The sequence below is a fragment of the Osmia bicornis genome, chromosome 15 (assembly GCF_907164935.1).
Source record: "Osmia bicornis bicornis chromosome 15, iOsmBic2.1, whole genome shotgun sequence".
Taxonomy (NCBI): Eukaryota; Metazoa; Arthropoda; class Insecta; order Hymenoptera; family Megachilidae; genus Osmia; species Osmia bicornis.
Window position 1 is genome coordinate 8,526,175 of NC_060230.1, and position 20,602 is coordinate 8,546,776.

General features: G+C 38.8%; 1 protein-coding gene across 3 annotated transcripts in view; it reads right to left on the minus strand.

Moving 5' to 3' along the window:
* Positions 1-20,602, minus strand: part of LOC114876507 (myosin-I heavy chain) — a 44,098-nt gene that overhangs the window by 14,125 nt on the left and 9,371 nt on the right. For all 3 annotated transcript variants that reach the window (XM_029188030.2, XM_029188028.2, XM_029188031.2), the window contains 6 exons: positions 19,749-19,855; positions 10,051-10,113; positions 3,303-3,555; positions 1,990-2,324; positions 1,335-1,817; positions 26-926 (listed from right to left, as the gene is read on the minus strand). In XM_029188030.2, coding sequence (XP_029043863.1) covers positions 26-926; positions 1,335-1,817; positions 1,990-2,324; positions 3,303-3,555; positions 10,051-10,113; positions 19,749-19,855 — 2,142 coding nt within the window. The remainder of the gene's footprint in view (positions 1-25; positions 927-1,334; positions 1,818-1,989; positions 2,325-3,302; positions 3,556-10,050; positions 10,114-19,748; positions 19,856-20,602) is intronic.

Below are 20,602 nucleotides of genomic sequence, written 5' to 3' on the forward strand. Positions count from 1 at the left end.
CGTTAAACCATTAATTATAACATACCTTTTCGATCAACATAGCCTCTCCATATCTTCTGAATCATCATAGCATTACTGGTAACCATCTGATTCCTAGAGTCTTCGAGAGGCTCGTGCACGTAGCTTCTTAGAAACACTTTAGTCTTTCCAATCTGCCACTCAGTCTCCGGTATACCCTGACTACCAATCAAGCTCCTAACAGCTTCCTTCTCGTCATCGACGCAAGATAAACGTGCTTTGTCTAGGCAACGGTATCTTGCAATGAAATCGTGAAAGGACATGTGAATAGGAAATCCTTCCTTCCTTATTCGAATGATATCTAACATGCCCAGATACTTTAACTGATCAAGAACCAGCTTCTCGTCATAGTGATTGGCCACCTTTTGCATGTTTGGCTTGATACATCTTGCGTACCACGGGGTCGTCGCTTGGAGAACATCCACTAAAGCTTGTAATTGATGTCTAAACGAATCGCATAGGGTTGGCTTGCCTTTGGAGGTTCCTCGTGACATAGTTGTCGCATTTCCACTAGCGCGAGCCACCGTGCATCCAAGAAGATCCTGATAAACCGTAATTTCTTGCACAAATTCGTTAGTGCTTCTAGACATGAAATCGAAGAACACGTCTTGCTGAACGTCCCGATTTTTATCCACGAAACCTTCGACGGTGTAGGTGACGCAGCCGGCATAATGTTTGACGCCGAATTCCTTCTCCCATTTACGACGATCGTCACCTTTCACGTAGCACGGGTGGTTCTCGAATTCCGCGTGCAAATTGGTCAGGTAAGCTAGGTCGGAGCCTTTCGGCATATGGCACTGCTCGGTCAGTAACTTAAGAACACATCGTGGAGGTTTCTCGATTAGTTCCAGGCACATGGTGTTGTCCGTGAAGGTGATATGGGAGTATTGGATCTCTTCCTGTCGGTACTGAAATTCAAAACGCGATGCGCCGTGTTACGATAATTGGCTAGTGCATCGGGCTGGGTGTCAGTTCATGGGGCATGGATTTAGGTTACTTTTTTATTTGTAACCCCCTGTCGCAGGGTGAAAGAGCGCAAATAGTAAAGTGTAAAATTTAACTTAATACTAATTTCAGCTTTAAAATAGATTTTCTACCGAAACGCAATTTATTTTCAATATATTTTATTTGCACCGTGTCACTGAACATGTTAGGTGATCGCGTTCGAATTCAATTATCCATCGGTTTTATCGAGGTCAATTTAATTCCACCCCGCCGGTTGTGTAATAGATGTTTCACCCTAGCAATCGGGGGGTTAAGTACATTACACAGCCGACTAAATATACACGGTTTCGAGTGGCTAGCCAACAACTTACGAGCTCCTGTTCCAGTGCGAACACGTAGTGATTGAAAAACTTGTGTAGCTTCTCGTTCGTGTAATTGATACACAGTTGCTCGAAGCTGTTCACAGCGAAGTTCTCGAAGCCAAATATATCCAGTACACCGAGGAATCTCGAGCTATCCTGGCCAGGATTCGTGCAGTTGTTTATATGGTTGATCAACCAGGCGAACGTTCTCGAGTATAACGCCTTTGCCATAGCGTGCCTGTTCTCTCGGGCTTCCTGAACCTTCAAAGGTATCTCCGTAATGTTGCCGCGTACGTTTATCTGTCGTATCAACACAACTTTCGTCAGATCTTCGACCTGCAGACCCAGCAAAGGAGCCACCGTACCGACGATGTCAAGGTCCTCTTTACTTAGCTCGCATCGTTCGCCATCCACGTCCTCGAAGTTTAAATTGCCCAGCCACAAAATAGCGGACAGGACTCTGAAAATACCCTCGCACATTTCTGGTGCAACCTACGAAATCGAAAGTGATATTTAGAATTCGAAACGGTCACACAAGTAATTGACTTATAAATTATAAGGCTAATTATTGGCAACCGATCAGGCGGTATCACATGCTGAATATTTAACGCTAAATATCCGACCACTAAGCTAAGTTTGAAATGTAATCGTGCAACGTAATTACTTGAAGCACGTTGAACGCGAGCCTAAGAGCATCCAACTTCTTGGAATTAGAGATTCCATCGATCTTCCCGCCTCCAGACTGATTCAGATACTTGTAGTGACTGGCTGGCTTCAATTTATATTGCTCGGCAAATTCTTTGTCCCTCGTACCGGCTTCGACCAGCTGATAGAACACGTGGTAGTTTCTCTCCCCTGCACTTTGGAAGGTGATACGGCTCTGCTCCAGCAAGTAGTCCTGGATGATGCACCCTTTGATCATCCACTTGCTGTCGAAGCACACCTGCATGAACTTGCCGAACCGGGAACTGTTGTCGTTTCTCACTGTCTTCGCGTTACCTGTTTTTATAAATTATTTTTTTAAAGAAATAAAATTATGTAATTGAAGACGGTACAGAATATAATTATTTGAAAAATGAAAAGAATTTGAAAATGAAAAGCATGAAAATATTCTTCTTTCTTTTTCTACGACACACTGTATTGTGTACATTGATTTAATGGCAACAGAAAATATTTTCACAACGAAGCTAGAGGTTCCGTGCCGCTTTGTAGAGGTACAAAAGCAAACGGTACAATTTTTATGATACCCCTTAAATCTTTTCGTCTCTCGTGACCCAGTTTTCACCCCTCGCTCCTACCATTTAACACCTGACTCGTTCGCGGCCTCTTGACTCCGAGTAATGAATCCCCTTTATTTTTAAATGCCATTAGGAATAACGTTCATCGACCCGTTTCATAAAAATCTTCCGTTTAAGTCCATTTATTTCTGTCAGCGTTACTTTTAACACCCGCTCGCGGTACGCTTACAAAAAAGAGAGACTTTTATCAAAGGCGTCTAAAATAATATCCGATATTTTAATGAAACAAATTTCGCTTTGTTTCAATAGAATTATTTAAACTTTCTAATTGTTTGAAAATTCAAACCTATTATGTGTAACAAATTTTTAATTAATTTTAAAGCAATTTAAACTGCGAAACTGTTAGATGTGTAGTGTTCATTGACCCGAATTAATCGGGTTTCTAATGAATCTCTATAGACCTAGCAAGAAAATCATGGAACATAATTTCCTCTTCCAAAGACGTGGACCTCCTCTCTCGTTTTTCCTCGAATTTGCATCGAACAGAGGCTCGTAATTTCCAAACGAATTTACACGAAACTTCAGTCAGGCAAAACAGCAGACGTCGGCTCGGGTGTATCGGTGGAGTAAAGCAATTAAGGGCTGAAATTTCTGGGTGAAATTTTCGTGTACGGGTAAATTTCAGGAGAATATAATTAACTGGTTAAATTGCTTATTAGTAGAGCAAGTGGCTAATTACCGAAAGCTTCGAGAATGGTGTTTGCCTCGAGAATTTGTTGTTCGACCCACGTGTCGACATTGCTGGTCACCGAGCAGAGGTATTGCAAGATGAATTTGGTGGTCTCGGTTTTGCCCGCACCACTTTCTCCAGATATAACGCAGGATTGATTGCTTTCCGTGTCCTGGAGAGACCTGTACGCCGCCTCGGCCAGGGCGAACACGTGCGGCTCCAGAGAGCCCATCTTCTGTCCATGGTATCGATTCACGTATTCCTATGGAAGAAAGAAAATTCGTCCTTAGAACTTGGCTGAAACATACGAGCTTCGTTTCAGATCCTTTTTGTTCGTTTTACTTGGCAATTGTTTGGACTTTCATAAAGTAGTTTGATGATTTCAAGGGTTCCACTGGGTGAACGAAGAAGAAGGAAGAAAAAGAACATGAGTTCATTTCCGGAGTACGTTGAGTCTAGCAAACTTGCTAATAAAAACGTCTGTACAGGCTTAAAGCATGAAACTTAACTTGCAAGGTAATAAAAAATTATCTCTTTCACTTATTTCAATTACAACAGAACAGAACGGAACAGAATTGTTTCGCAATGCCATTAGGTTTAATTATTGAGTCGAACACAGCGGGCGCGACAAACAGATTCCAATGATCCAATAGAAGGTTTGAATTAAGGGCGACGGGTGGGCTCAACGACCCTGGTAACCCGATTAATTGCAAACGTCATTCGACAGGAGATTCCCGTCGGTCGCTTTCATTTACCGATTCCCTTGTGATATGGTATCACGTCTCTAAAAGGTGTACACCAATAGCTTGATTATAGCTGAGTTTACGTTGTGCGTTCATGGCGTCAATAAAGTGACCCCCTGCCTAGTGAATCTACCTTATTTGATGCCTCGAGTGCATCATTTGTATTTGTTTTCGAGATTACTCTGCAGATGGCTCTGTTGCTACGATGTTTAACGGATTCCCAACAGATATCTCTTAGGAAAACATCTTCATATTTTATTCTTATAAATCATAATTAAAAGTAATAAAATTAAATAAGAAAGTAACCACTTCAACCAAATCAATGGGAGATATGTACATTCATTTGTTGTTGAATTTTGACGCCCTTTATAAGATAAAAAGGTACTTCAAAATCCTTAATTAAAAGTAAAGGTTGATAATAACGAATCGTCTGACCTCAACAAATTAATTCATTTCCTGATTGTAAGAGCTTGGTCAACAAGAAAATAATACCTGCCATTTATTAAAACAAAACCATGGTCTTCTATATAATGAAAGTTTCATAATTTTTTTAACAAGGCACACTTCCCCTGTTAGCCGGGTTTCGAGCCGGTCTCTGTTCATCCATGTATTATGCAGGTTGCACCTTAGCCAGTCTTGCGGCTGCAGCCAGACCCGAGCAAAGTAGTACAACCCAGTTTCTCGTCAGACATCCTCTGCGCAACTCTGAGCGCAGAAAGCGTTAATCCGCTAACCCTCGGCTCGTGAAAATTCATTGGAACGCTTGATCCATTTCCATGAAAACACCGCTAACAAGCGCACACGCGATTTAACTATGTGCGTGCGCAACATTGTCCATCTGTGATGGATATATAAATAAAATACCGTATGAAGAAACCTAAGCTTTCTACGTGTATGAAACTGTATGGAATACCGTAGAATTTTCTAAGGTTTTCTATAAAGGATATTGAAATTTTCCACATGTATTCTAACCTCCAAATTCCAATTTCGCGGGAACCATAACTTTTCCACCTTATCCTCGTATTCTACGTGTTTCCAACCTTTCCAATGTTTCTTCTTTGTTTTTTAAAATCTGCAATAGAATATTGGCAACTCCCGCCGGTTTTTGACCAAAAGCTGCATTTACAATGTTTCCACGATTTCTACCTAGATGGGAACGTCATCACCCATGGGTCCTTGCAATTTACTTGAACTTTTTGCCGGGAGAGGGAAGACGCGTCGAGATTTCGGTTAGAGTATACAAACGTTTTTAAAAATGTATACACGAGCCGAGGGAACGAAAGTAGATATGAAAAAGGATGAATATTGTATAAACATAGGTGTCCGTAGGTTTTTTGTGGGAAAGGAAATATACACAGACGGCTGCAGAGTAACTTAGCGAAAATTGCTTGGGATAAAGTAGCAAGGTTTCAGAGGATTATAGATACTCTCCATTAAAAATTTGCTTATTTTTCAGTCATTTAAAAACTCAAAGATACTTTTCTCGCATATCATCGTTCAATTTGCTTGCAGGTTGTACTTAATATACTCCATCTGTTATTCCAATGACAAAAAAGATCGTGCCGATTTAAATCGTATAATAAATTCTCCACTGTCAGACGCACGTTGAATTTGAATGGCCATTCTGTACTATCTGAAACACATTGCGCACGAGTGCATCCGAAAAAGCTTGAGTGAACGACGGCCAACGACCGAAGGACTCTTATCGGCTATTTTCGAAGGGAATTATCGTCAGGCGTGTTTGCGCCGAAGATAAACTTAACCGTGGCCTTAAATCTTTAAGAAAATAAATGGCACGGTAAAAATAGCAGAGTGCAACGAATTCCAGGTGGCCGTCATACGGAAGTCCCGTTTGAACCGTATCTTATCTGCACCCTCTGAAAGAGCCACGTGAACAGGGTTTCGACCCACTACGACCGGTGATTGTTTTGCGTTTTACGAACTTCAATTTTCAGCAGCAGTTATTTGAGTGATGTTTGAACAGCTCTTACGTTGCTATCTGTTTTTTATTGCGAAAATGGTCGTCTCGAAAGCACATCTGGTGCTGAGAATTAAATTTCTGATATATGACCTCCATCCATCAGTACTTGCCAATAAAACAGAATTTTATTGTACAGATGGCGCTGAGATGAAGCGAGCAAAATGGTGTCTAAAGAAACGCATCACACTTATCATTTCACTTTTTGCAAGGAAAAATGATTATGGACACAATATATACCGGGTGTCAAGGATTCAAACGATTCTTTTAGAATCTAAGAAATTACTTTCTTCTCCGGAACAAGCAACGAGTGAGAAACAAAAGTGTTTCTCCCTTTACTTTCCACGCTGTGCGCAGAAATAAAAGGCGTATGAAGAATAAGAGCCGCCGGTAAAACGTGCATCTCACGAAAGATTACGACTGTTTGGATTCCAGAGGGTCTGTAGGAGCGAAGTCGTGGCCCCATTTATTCCCGCAGCTGCGTCTGCGAAATCAGTGCATGGTTCAGCGACTAGAGGCCACGACTCGTGTCAGGACACCCCGGCTGGGCTGGTGCTTACGACCCCTCTCGTTCGAGTCATTGGCCGGCGACGTGCAAAGATGAACAGAAACGAGGTGGCACCACGAAGAAGGTTGAAACAGGACCATTTCATACGGATCGTTCCTTTACTAGGTCGTTTGTCGTTGATTAAGACGCTCGATGAAGTTCAACGTGACCGCGATTGGAGATAATTGATCATCGATGACCAGAACTGGGGGGTTTCCCCTAAGAAATTGATGAGAGGATGTCGTAAATAACTTATTGTTACATCTTTATGAGGATTTATGTGGAGACGTTGTTTGTTGAGGAAAGATTGAAACTGCAAGCTTGATAAAGAACAGTGGTATAACATTCTTAAGGGGGAATAGGAACTTTTCCACGACGCTATGCTAGTCTATGCTACTAAATACTAACAGTGTATTAAAATTTTCGATTACTATGGCTTTAGACTACTAAAGCTTTAAATTACTAAGTTTTTAACTACCAAAGCTTTAGACTACTAACTAAGTCTTTGACTACCAAAACTTTAGACTCCTGAAGTTTAGATCACTAATGCCAACTCCTAGTATTATCCACCTATCTAAGCACTGCTATACTAGTCTACTAACAAATCCGAGACAAAAACATACTCTACCTTCCTTCCAATCGCTACAGGAGGAAGGAAGATTGCAAGGGTATAGTGAGAGGATAATTGTGAAGGAATTACAGTGTAAGTTGTGTTTGAAAGTACATCACAATGACTGCATTAATAGCAGCAATTATAAAGAGTGATTCTTCATCTACTACCACATAGGATTAACCAAGAAATAATCCCTACACAATGCATTACAGGGACGCGTCGAATTCCTCAGCAACGGAAGAACAAGCCAGCCTCTTTATTTGCATGGAAACGTAACGAATCATCGGTGTTCACGTGACCGAGCTCTATTTTTCTACCGAGAATGAGACTCCAGAAAGAGGGACAGGTTTTTCTGGAACGAAGAAAAAGTCTCTGCTCGGTAGGAAAGCAAGTAAAATGAAAGCTCCTTGTCTCGCAGCAGGACACAGGTTTGTACATGGATTATAATATAAACTAATGACGAGGCAAATGGTCCATTTACCTGAGATAGATCGTCTGTGACATAGATTGGCGCGGTTGATTACTCGGAAACCACACTCGGATCGATCGTGGTGGAAGAAAAGAGCATGGAAAGTCGAGCGATACGGAATGCACAACGACGGGATAAAAATGTTCCCATACCGTGGGCTATTGGCGTGGTGCGACGCGTATGAAGAAGCAGCACCAGGGAATATCGAGATGCTCCAGTTGCTTTTGTTCCGCAGAAACACGCCTGATAAACGAGAGCCTCGTTCTTTGACCTGGCAACTATGTTTTCCGCGGGATTAATTAACGAGTCTGTTATTCTTTCACTGATTACACTGTGTTTCAGCTTTACGAGAAACACCTTCAACTTCTCATCAAGTGCTTTTATTCGATTAATTTACACAAATCAACTACATACTTTACCTGTAGTATTTTCATTTCATCTTGTAGATTTATATATTTATTTTGTCAAAGTAAATAAAGATTTTCTCTTTTCTAAGTTAACTCTTTGAGGCATGGAATTTTTGACAATAACAAACCCAAGTTGAACAGAAATGTTATTCTTATAAAATTTAACAAATTAGGTTCATTTTAATTAATAGAGAAATAAAATTACATAAAATTAATCAAAAATTAAAAAAAAAACAACATTTAATTAATTAATTGAATGGGACATAAACAGCCACGTCGTGCTTTGTGGGTCTATGAATGGTATTGATTAAAACACATTGGTGAACACAGAGTGCTGTTGAAGTAGCTGGGTCTTAATACAAACCTTTGTATCGAGTAATTTTAATTTTTCGAGTTGGTATAAAACATCGCAACATGCATATTTAGGTATCGAAAAGGTGGGCCATTTTTAGCTCCACTGGGCTTCAAAAAGTTAAAGGTTTCTTCTGAACACAGGTACAAGTTGTTTATGAAAAGAAAATTAATATTAGTATATTTTTAAGTAAGAGGACACTTATAGAAAAATATAGTGGTTTGTTCATTGGTATGTTTAATAGTTGGCCGTTGACAGAGATGGGTACCCGGGTACCGAGAGGAAAGGACGAGGCTCTGCGAAGGCTCCAGGGCAACCACGACGAGTCTCCGAATCCGATGTGCGTTCAAGCCCGATCAATAACACGGGGCGTGCACCACACCGAGCTACCCTTTTCCTTCTCGTCAGCCAGGGGTCCTCCGGTTGGTACCCCAGCTGATCTTTGATATCAATTGATCTATTAGCACAATCCTTTCAACTTTCTCTGCAAATTCAACTTTAATACATTGACTGCCACGCCACCCACATAAGAGCAATTAAATTTCAATAGGAATTAAAATTTTCAATATCTTCATTGTGGCAGTCAACGTGTTTGCAATATTAATTTATAATTAAATTAATTTCATAATGGCCATGCTAGAAATGAATTACTTTTCTATTAATTAATTATCAAGACTTTCATAATGAAATAATTTTCTATCTCCACAGAACGAGAAATGCAAACTGAAAGTGTTATTAATTTACTAATTCGATTAGTTTTGGTAAATAATTGATTGTTAGTAGGAGAATACGGTGACCCAGAAAACCTATCAAGAGTTGATCGTTCATTTTGCGATATCTTTGCGAAAGCACGTCGCGGCTTCCGTTTCCTGTTTTCAAACCGAGGCCTAGCAATTCCAATATGATAAAGGCGTCCTGTCCTCGTACGTTTCGCAACACGATAAAATGTACACCAAATAAATATAAAAATTTCTTGATAAACTATGCAATATGAAAGTTTCAAAATCTCGAAGATTCAATCGGAAATCGATTCTTAAGAAAGTTACTCAACGATTTCAATTTAATAACGGAACTTTGATGATATCTATGCTAAAGTATTTAATTACGTAAAAAAAGAAAGAGTTAATTATTACTTCTATCGGAGAGGGGATCGGCACGTGCAGCCTTTCTTCTTTGAGAGCCGACGCTTAATATTTGTTATTCTTCGAGGGTACTTCCGGCTCGCATTTACCGCAGGAAGTGCGTAAGTAACTATGGTACCACGCATGTTTCAATTTAACAATTTACCTTTCAAATTAATTACGATAAATAAATAAAACTAAATTAATAGTATTGCGAATAAATATTTTTCCATATTTAAAATTGTAATAGCAATAGCAACACAAAGAAAATAAATAATTGCGATCTTTAGACTTGAACGACGTTATTTCAGAACTATAATTCATAATTCAGCCAGGGGGGTACTATTGATTCGTTTTCTCAATCATTCCAATTATTCCCGATCGTATAATGAGCGAAATTTCAATTCCCATTCAACCTCCAATAATTCATTCTTCGCGTAGGCATAGAAGGAAAGAAAAACAACAAGCGTATTCATCTTAAGTAGCGCTATTAAAGATAATTTCAACAATGATTCTAATTTACTTACGTTCGTGTAGAAGTCCACTTCTTTGTACGGGTTCACAGCTACCAATATGGATCCTGTGTACGTCTACGATTGTATTACTGAGTTAAGGAAAATATAGGAGCAGACTCTATTCAATAGAATATTTCGCTAATTATAATAATTTTTTAGGCTGTTTCCGAATGGCCCCACCAAAATTGAGAACTCAGGTTCGGTATATAACCTAAATTGACTGCAAGAAAACGATGTCTTACCGTTTCCGAGATATCGTGGTAAGGTTAGGTAAGATTAGATTAGATTAGGTTAGGTTCTGTACATGCGCGAGTCACGTTCAGTATCGAATAGCGCATGCGCAGTATTGAATAGCGCATGCTCAGTATCAAATAGCGCATACGTAGTCCCAAAAATAATATACAAAAATTTCTTACCACGATATCTCAAAAACAGTAAGATATTCAGCTCTGAAGCCAATTTTAATCAGTTTCTGGTAGTCAATTTAGGTTATATACCGAAACTAAGTTCTCGATTTTAGTTGGACCATTTGGAAACTTATCTATTTTTTAATTCGGAAATGCTGAAATAACAAACAATTTTAATTTAATCCTTTCAACACTGATGCGAGTATTTAGATTTAGTATACTTTGGAAGTTAGGTTGACGCTATATTGAATTTTACGACTTTGATGAAATAATTTAATTCAATTATTCAATAATTTTAGAACGATTGATGTAAGAGCGAGAGGGGGAAAAAAAAGGAAAAGTGTATGTTTAGCGCGGTTGAAAGGAACCGTGTCGACGGTATTATTTCTTCTTTCCTTCAACCTCGTGAACCGCCTTGAATGATAATGTGACATGCATTCCCAATGGGAGTGCACACCGTCTTTCACGTCACACGATGCGAAAACTCGCACGTAAATGCGTGACGGTATTTTTTAAATACACTTTTTCTTTCTCTTTTTTCACCACCTGTTTGGAGAATGTGTGCCCCTCATTCTGATGATCGAGAAGTAAACATAGACCTCGGCTATGACATTAGAACAAAAAAAGATCATTTTTGATATTTTTGGAAAATTTTGTAAATTGTCTTCAATTGAATAGTCCAAGAAACCTACTGAAACTTCCACCCCCTGTAATTATGCAATTTATTGTAGTAGCATGACTGACTAATTGGTACTGTAATTAACTAAAATATGGATTCCGATGGGTAATCATCGGGCAACTCTATCCTGCCTCGGCGAGAAAAAATGTTAGACAATAACAAAAAAAGTGGTGCATTCAGTGGTCGGTAAAAAGCGAAGGAAACGGAAGTCGAGCAGGCAACTAAGGGATGCGAAAGGTTTTTAACGATCCGTCTACTAGTGCTCGTCTCCAGACTTCTCTTTCTTCATTTTTCCTTTTCTCGGGATGGTTCAGACCGTGTTATCGAAATACCAGCAACCCTCCGCACCCTATTGAATTCAACGAAGAAGATTATCGAGCTCGAAATCCAACTGTCGGTTCTCCTGCTGGCTTGCATAATAACCGAACGAATGACATGGTTTCGATGGCTGTTTTTAAGGGTGGGGATCGGCGAAATGACGTCACAGTCGGGGGTGAAGCCGAAGGGATGACTCACGGCTGAATGCCTGAAGCAAGAAAGGGGATAATACACCTATATGCCTATAGTACCCTTCTGCAACATTTCGAACAGAGGGGAACGCTTTGCGGCTATTTTGGACTCCACCGAGTCTCGCTTATACTTTGCAACAATCTGCATGGTATCAGACCATTTCTCCAACCCCTTTCTTCCTAAGAATATTCAAAATCCCAATAAAATCAGAACAGGCATCAATTTAGGCTTCCCTAAGAAAAATAGCAATATAAGGGAAGTAGGAATTCCAAAATCTTAATTTTCACGATATTAACCCTTGAACAGCGGAGCGTGAATCAATCGTGACTCAAACTTATTAGAAAACATGTTCAAGGATATTAACCTAAAGATAAATGGGATCCAGTTCCTTTTAGCGGAAGTCGCAAAACCATAAATCGATATATCATTTCAACGTTGTTTTTAACCGACTTCGAAAAAGGAGGAGGTTACTCAATTCGATCAGTATTTTTTTTTCTTAATTTTTTTTTTTTGCTGCGAATTTCTGATACAATCGTTACAATTACAAATGTTTTCAGCCGTATCTATAACGTTCCGTATTTTTTCGTACGACTTGTTAATTACCAAATTCGCCATACCGCAACCAAATCGTTATTGGTAGCATGATTTATTCGAGTATTTTTATTAATTTTGAAATGTATTTAATATACTATTTAAAGATTAAATAGGTTTTATTAATAACTGTGGAGTATTGGTATAAATAAAATAGAAATTATTTTACACTTTTTAGCGGATCTCGAAGTCAGTTGCATTTTTTGTTAAAAATCATTTTATACATGCCATTTATGAATATCATAATCATTTTTGCTAGAAATGAACGGATCTCGAGATATCGAGTTTTTTCGAAAAATGGGCGCTTTTTCTAAAATACCAATCTTCATCCAGATTTCGAATTTGTTATATGTATATCGACAGGTTAGGTTACGTAAAACCTTGTTCTATGGGTTAGTTGTGGATACAATCATTGTGCTACCGTGCAGATTAAATATTCCTAAATCAAACCAACCTTCGGTTAAAAATCTTTTCTATCAAACTCACAAGGGATATTACCCAATCGACACACGCCGATTTTGATGCCTTTTGAGTATGATATAGAACTCAAAAAAATATTTGACACGTATTTTTTTCTATCGGCAATCGTCCATGCTGAAGGGATGAAAATAGTCCTCAAAGTTGGGGTTGAAAAACATATTTTCTTGAATATCTCAGGAACTATTAGGTGTAGGCGAGAAATTCAAAATGAAATTTGTGTGTTTTTGAACAGCAAATTTTTCTATGTAGCCACCTTTTTGATAAATTTATTTGTTTAAAAAATATATTGAAAAATAATCTATTTTTGTCATTTTTTCACTCCTTCAGCATGGACGATTGCCGATAAAAAAAAATACGTGTCAAATATTTTTTTGAGTTCTATATCATACTCAAAGGGCATCAAAAACGGCGTGTGTCGATTGGGTAATGTCCCTTGTCAGTTCTACTCTAGATACGGGCACTTAGATACCATCTCACGACTATGTAGCACAGCCAACAAATTTCAACAACATATCGACCTTTTCGCAGATCCTATTAATAAAATAAAAACCAATATCTACAGAGCTCTCACTGTTAATGAAAGCGCAGCGTAGCGTCGTATCATGCGTATTATAATCTGTCTAGGCTGATAATAATTATGTATGTTCACTGTCGAGCGTCCTTTGTTTATATTAGCATAAGTTTTTTTATTCACCATTAGTATTTAAGCAATTTCTACTTATTTCATATTCTGTGTAAAAAGGGTTGGTTGGTTAGGTTGTCGTTTCGACAGATTAGATTAGGTTACGTTATTTTTTTAATTAAATTTAACGGATTTCCCCTAATGAAGGATCCTCTTCGGAAATCGAACTCGCGACGTTTTGCTGGCGGTTTTTTAACCGTAACTTGAAAACGACACGACCGATTTTTATTTTCTCGATACCTTTTTACTCAGTACATAATTCTGTGTAAGACATTAGAAAATAAGATTTTTAGAAGCACATTTGACGATTTTAGAAAAAGCGCCCATAGACTTTAGGCAGAAATTTGAAGTTGTCGTCTCCCATAGACTGGAATGTAAAAGTTTTCCGAAAAAATATCGAATATCTCGAGAATCGTTCACTCACGGCAAAAATGATTATGATATTCGTAAATGACATGAAAAACTACGTCGAATATATCTATGTATTTATGGTTTTGTGACTTCCGCTAAAAGGAACTATATCCGATAAAAGTATAACTTTTATACGAAAGACTTTGGTATATTGGAAGAATAATTTTAAAAGAACATTGTAATATTTAGAAAATGCAACTAATGTGAAACGCAAGATTAAATTAAAATTGTGGCTTCCTCCATGGTCCGCCGTCTGAGGGTTAATATTAGGAGTGATTTAAAAAGAAAATATATTAAGATATTAAAAAGTTGAATGCGGAAATTTTTTGTTCTCTTTACACGGTGAGAGATTTAAAAGGCAAAGGCACCAACCTTTCAGAGACTACTTCGACTTACGCGTGTTACGTCTATTTTAGTCGGCGACCTTTTCTGTCCACCAGCAAATATTGCCTCCTTTATTGCGACGTAAAGTTGGCCTTCTACCTGTCGTTTACAGAATTCCAGTTACCCTGACGACCACAGCTAGCTTTCCATCGATTGTACACGAAAAATGAAGAACGACAAGACACACAAATGTATCGTGTGCCTTCTTTAGTAACATCTATCAACTGCTGCTTCCTTACACACCAAAACCAATATCCTCTAAAAGACTCGAGTAATGGCAATGAAATTTGTATTTAATGGAAAAATTCTACAAATTTTTCTTTAAGAAAAAAAGTAGGACTAACTGTGATTTAATTCAAAGGGGTAAATCATCCCTAAATTAATTTCTTTTTTTTTTTTCAATAAAAATATTACAATCAATTTTAATGTCTCTTTCTTTTATCTTACCAAAGGAAATTACGACTGTTTGTAATCTTACAGGAAACTCCTTACAAACAACCGCATTTCCTTCCATTGTCGTCCCCGATATTAATCTTCCTATCCTACTGGTCGTCCACGAGGAAGCATTGTAAAAAAAAGAAATACCATTCAAAGGACTCTGCTAACTCGTAGAAGATATTTCGTAATTTCACAACTTTAGATTTCTCTGGCGAAGAGCATTTGGTAATGATATTACACTAAATGGTAACGTGGTTGAGAGGAGAGTTCAAATAGAAAAAAGAATCTCCTAGCTTTGATCGGATTTAACAGTAGAACAGTCAGAAAGGAAACTAGACTGAAAGCGAGAGATGAAAACAGAAGGAAATCGCTATATTGAACACTTTAGCGAGCACAAGGAAAATTGTCTTTTAGATAGGACGGTTTATTTGTCTTTGGACGAGGAGTCTGGCAGAAGAACTTCAAAAGACGGAAATGTAACCGTTTTTCCTTTCTATTTTGTTCAAAGGATGAAGAATTTCCTCTGGTGTTTACGGCTGTCTTTTGCAATTAAAATGATGAGCCTGTGAACCGTTTATTGGATAGGAACACTTGTGGTCTGGTTTGATTATATTATTAGGCTGATGCATACCAAATGGTTCATTTCGAAACACGGATAGTCTGGTACTGTTTGATGACATAAAAGAATTACAAAATGACACTGACAAGTCGTGTATTTTGAACGAGTCATCATTTCTCTCATTAACAGTGATCGATGATTGAATTTGCTTCTAGGCTATATCTACGCTATATTGGCACGTAGGCTTACAATGCGGCGACTGATGACGGTCAGCAAACCAAGTTCGAGGGTCAACACATATGGCAGGCAAACATAAGGCGACTGACCCAAAAAGAGAAGCTTGTGAGCTCGAGCCAGCAGCTCGGACAAACAGAGCATGAAATTTTCAATAAAACCTAGCCCCATGGCAACCGTTTGACCTAAAAAACAAGGTTGACCTCAAAAGAGATGTCTTTGTGAAGACGAAGGCGGTACCAAGGTGAGCATGAAACGTCTAACCCTTTTAATGTACTACTAAGAAGCCCTAGATTTGTAGAATCCTATAGTCCGTCCAACGGACCGAGTCAGTAAATGTAAACAAAACAGCTGCGTGGTGTTCACGCGATGGATATTAGCGGCTCTTACTATTGGCAGTCAAGTGTCGAGTTCAGGGCCAACTTTCGGCGGTCTTTTGCCGTGGGTCCTTACTTGGAAAGCCAGGAGGGAACTTAGCGTTTTTGAAATACGCACACCGCGATCATAGCAAAATCCCGTATATAGGGAGCGCAAAAATTATTTGTCATGATTTTGGGAGATGATTTTACGCCTATTATTATTGTTCCAAAAGAAGTAGCTTTTTATTTTTTAGTATGCAGGGATCGATATACCATAAGCCGATCCTGCCTCGCGCCCGAGAATTTGTGTACATTATACATTTACTGACTCGTCTCGTTGGACGGACTATAGATTTGGAAGATCCTATATTTGGGAAGCCTTAAATTTGGAAAATCCTAGATTTAGAGAACCGTAGATTTGGAAAATCATAAATTTGGACAGTCCTAGATTTGAAGGATTTTAGATTTAGGGAACCCTAGATTTGAAGAGCCTTGTATCTAGGGAACCCTAAATTTGGGGAGCCTTAGATTTGAAGGATTTTGGTTTTGGGAAATCCTAAATTTGGAGAACTTTAGAGTCGAGGTACCCTAGATTTGAGGAGCCTCAGATCTAGGGAACCCTACGTTTGAAGGATTCTGGATTTGGAGAATCCTAGATTTGGGAGGCTCTCAATTTGGGAAATTTTAGATTTAGGGAACCCTAGATTTGAGAAGTCGTTAAAGCTTTGCAACAAAATTGTGACAACGTATAATCCTCCTAATGTGAGACCCAAAGCAACCAGTATACAAGATTCACAGGAAAAAAGTGATTAATCGATGACGAAGGCGTCGCGTTTACGCTCGTAACCACGGATCGACTTTGCTCTTCCTTTTGGTGGCCTAATTCGCTCGTATCGACGGGTTCTGCAAACACGGGATAGGGTTGTCGAGTGGCGTTGCATATCCGGCCATACACTCTGGCCCTGTTCCGTTCTTTTGCCCTTCGTCCCTCACCTAGGGACGCCGCTAAAAGGTGGCCGTGTTCATCCTCGACGAAAGCAATTGAAAGCGGCTAAGAGCGCTTCGCTAGCGAGAGGTTAATGAGAGCGAGCCTACCCTCTTCCACACGAGCGTACACGGCTACCGGAAGTAAGGCGCAGAAACAAATGGTCGGATACGGAAAAACTGCTACCGGATAGAAGATACAATTTATATGTGAAATCTTACTGATATCATTTCGACATTACTTTAAATTAACCTTTTCTTATAAATAATATTAAAAAGAAATTAATGCACAAAATAATAACTATTCAAAGGGTTAATTTAAAATTGACTCATTTTTATCATTTATAAAATAATTCACTTCACGAATTATCAATGTGTACAAATTAATACCCACACGAGGAGAGGGTCAAATTTAACCCTCACAAAGAGAGAGCAACTCTTCCATCGACCACCCATTGTCTACGGGTACACGAGGCACTCGGTGCACTTTTTTTTCGTCGGAGGCTCGCTTCTCTTTCGGGATATCGGATTAACTCTAGCCTCGACGGCATCGTCGAAACCGGAAGCTGAAAATCCCCTCTCACCCCGTGCAACCCCAGTTATCCGATCGAGCATCATCGTTCCTCCTACACCCGTTATCTCCTTTACCCTCCGCTTCGATCAATGTGTTTTAATTTTGCGGCAACTTGCTCGCCACCAAACTAACATTTGATAGAAAAAGATACTTGGTTTTATATCACTTCTACGTCCTTTCGATTTTGTTCGAAATGAAGCACTCGTAAAGTGAAATTTTCAATTGCTTGTTTTTCTGTCTGCACAGTTTCTGGATTGGCTCGATCAAGTAAACTGGCACTTTTAATCTATTTCTCTTGTTTTAATAATAATAATTACAATGACCCTGCAATGCTTACAAAATTTGTTTTCAGGTGATGCATATCAAATGTCTAATTTTGAAACTTCGAAATTTTGATAGTCTGATAAAATTTCATGACACAAAAGTATCGCAAAATAACATTTGTGATGCATCAAATTAAAGCTTGAATTTTACTGCTAATGACGGTATAAATGATTCATCATAAAATTCTATATTCCTACGTGAATACCTATGCGACGTTTAAACGCCTCATTTCAGGCAAAATCCTATCGTCATCTCCTATCGTAATTATCTGATTCACTTATCAAGTAAATATAATAAATTCCATTTAGGTGAATCTTCCTCTCTTTATCAGGGAAACATTTCCTACCGGTCGATCGAATCTCGTTAACTTAGTGATGGACGAGACTAATTATTGAAAACCGGTACAAGTGTTGCCTCGTTCTTGCACCCCAATTAATTTCGTTAGAAGAATTGGAAGCGAGCCAAGAAGAAGACGATCCTCGTTTAACCCTCGTTATGATCTCAACAATTTTCAAACACATCAAATTTTAAACTTATACAATTCGTTTATAACAAATTTCTTCAAAGAATAACTAAGAAAAAAATGATAGGATTGTTCGAAAAAAAGAAAAAATGTCTCTGCTTTCCAAGGAGAACAAAGCGTCTATTTTATAGCAAAGCGATTTCAGGGGCTTAAATTCCAGCTCGGAGCCATCTGAAAAGCTCGTTAACGTTCTCAGGGACAGAAATTCAAAGGGTGAACACGTTTTCTTCTATCCGCACGATTTCTCGGTTACATCATCGACGCAAGAACCACGTTTCCGTGGATTACTTCAAGAGCAACACGTGCTTACGATTCCAGGCCACGAATGATACTCATCGACGCGTTATTTCGCGCAATAACGCTGGATCGAACACTGTTACCATTCACGTAATGATACTTTAGTACGTGATCTAAGAATCTTGGAATTTTTTTTTTCAGAGCATAGATATCTAAACGACTAGCCAGACTTGGAATATTTACCAGGGCTGAGAAAATTTTGAATTTTGAATAAGGTAAAAAATTTCAAATCTAAAGTTTATCGACCTTCTCTTAATAATAAAATAAAAGGAAAAGGAAATAGCAAATGGAACTTTTCTAAGAGGACAGGTTTTATAAGCATCATCTTAGTGAACGACTTCGGTCTACGTCCTCCCACACGATGAAGATCAACACGATGGCCATGTACTTACGCGAGGAAATGTCCACTAACGAGTCCGTTGACGGCGACCTAAATCAGCTAGGAGAACGCATCATGCGTTTGAATTCCGACGTTTGATCGAGACCGAACCGGGTTGAGCAAAAACTCTACTGCTCTCAATTACTGGCGGAAGCCTGGCAAAGCTCGTTAACGAACGTCACACTCCATTCATACTCTAAAGATCATTGCTGATCACCGAGGCTATAAGATATTATTTCTGTATCACTTTATCATTTCTGAAGAATTTTCACAACTATCAAATAAATAATTAAAGATTAATTAATAATTATGATAAAGGGTCCACAGAATTGTAAATTAAATTCATTTTTGCCTCATTTCCCAAAGAACAAGTCAGATACCAGTTTTCTCATATTTCTTGCCTAAGGCAGTCGACATTTGAATAACGAATGTCAAACAGAAAGAGCGAATGATCATTTGACGGTGTTGACGCTCGATCCACGTATCGTCGATCAGATGAGTCGCGGCTGGGGGATTAAAGCTCGACAAGAAACGACAGTGGGTCGTCAGTGTCGGTCGTTGGGTCGGCAAAGCCAGGGGATGAATGGGTCTGGCCCTGGGGTGGTTCACCAGCTGACTGGGGTTGTCGTCATGACAACCAACCAACCCAGCAGCCCCACCCCTATTAAATTCATACATATACAGACATCCTCCCTCCTCTAACCCCATCTTTACTTCCTCAACCTTTCGTTCTTTATAAAGTTCCTCTCTTTCCTACTCTATTACACTCAGTTTCTTCCCTTTTAATTCCTTCTCCTATTCTGCTACGAAAAGTGTACACGGAGATGGTATTTCTTGAAAATGTGTAACGTTATTGAGTCGAGTCTAATGAAACTGATGTTTAATCAAAGGATACGTATATCTGGTCCCTCCCATACCGGACTTGGAGGTTTCGGTTGATTCCCGTTTCATCGATGTCGCTGATCACTGTCATATCCGGGACACCCAACTCAGGGCTTGAGCCTGAAACAAAGGAAATGTTAATTAGATTAATCGCATATTCATATGTAGCTATTATAATTAGCTACAAAAATTTTTATTTATATATCGCAGTGGTTCTTAGCCGGTGCTCTACGGATCACTGATGCTCCGTGAACTTAAAGAAAGTGTTCGGCCAAAATAACCCATTAAAAAAATTTGGACAATTTTTTTACCTTCTCTTTTTTGATATTGACTGATATGTAACCTGTTATGTACATATATGATGTTTAGTTATTATGCAATATAAAAAATATGTATACTGTTTTAGTTTATCACTGTGTTCTGCAAAAATCTTGTCAAATTGTAAATGTTCCGTGATTTTGAAAATGTTACGAACCTTTTCACTGATGTATCGCATCAGTGTATTTAATTCAGTGTTGCATTTCATCTTAGGGGACCCCAAATTTTTAGTTAAAAAATATCAAACCTTATAGTTTTCGACTTAAAACATTCAAAAATTCAAGTTAAAACTTTAGGAAAGCAGTGATTTAAAAAATGCGATTACGTAAAAATGTATTGTTCACCGATAACAAGAAGTCTCGCGGGACAGCACAGGGGCAAGAGGGGATACTACGCACACATCGGCTGACCCCATCAGTTTTACACAAGTCTGATTAGTAGATGTGATCACTTCGACCAATCATACGTCACGACCGAAAGTACTACATATAGGGAGATGAGAAGTTGACGAGGTTAAAGAATGCGGGTACGATTGATAGTCGTCGGTAA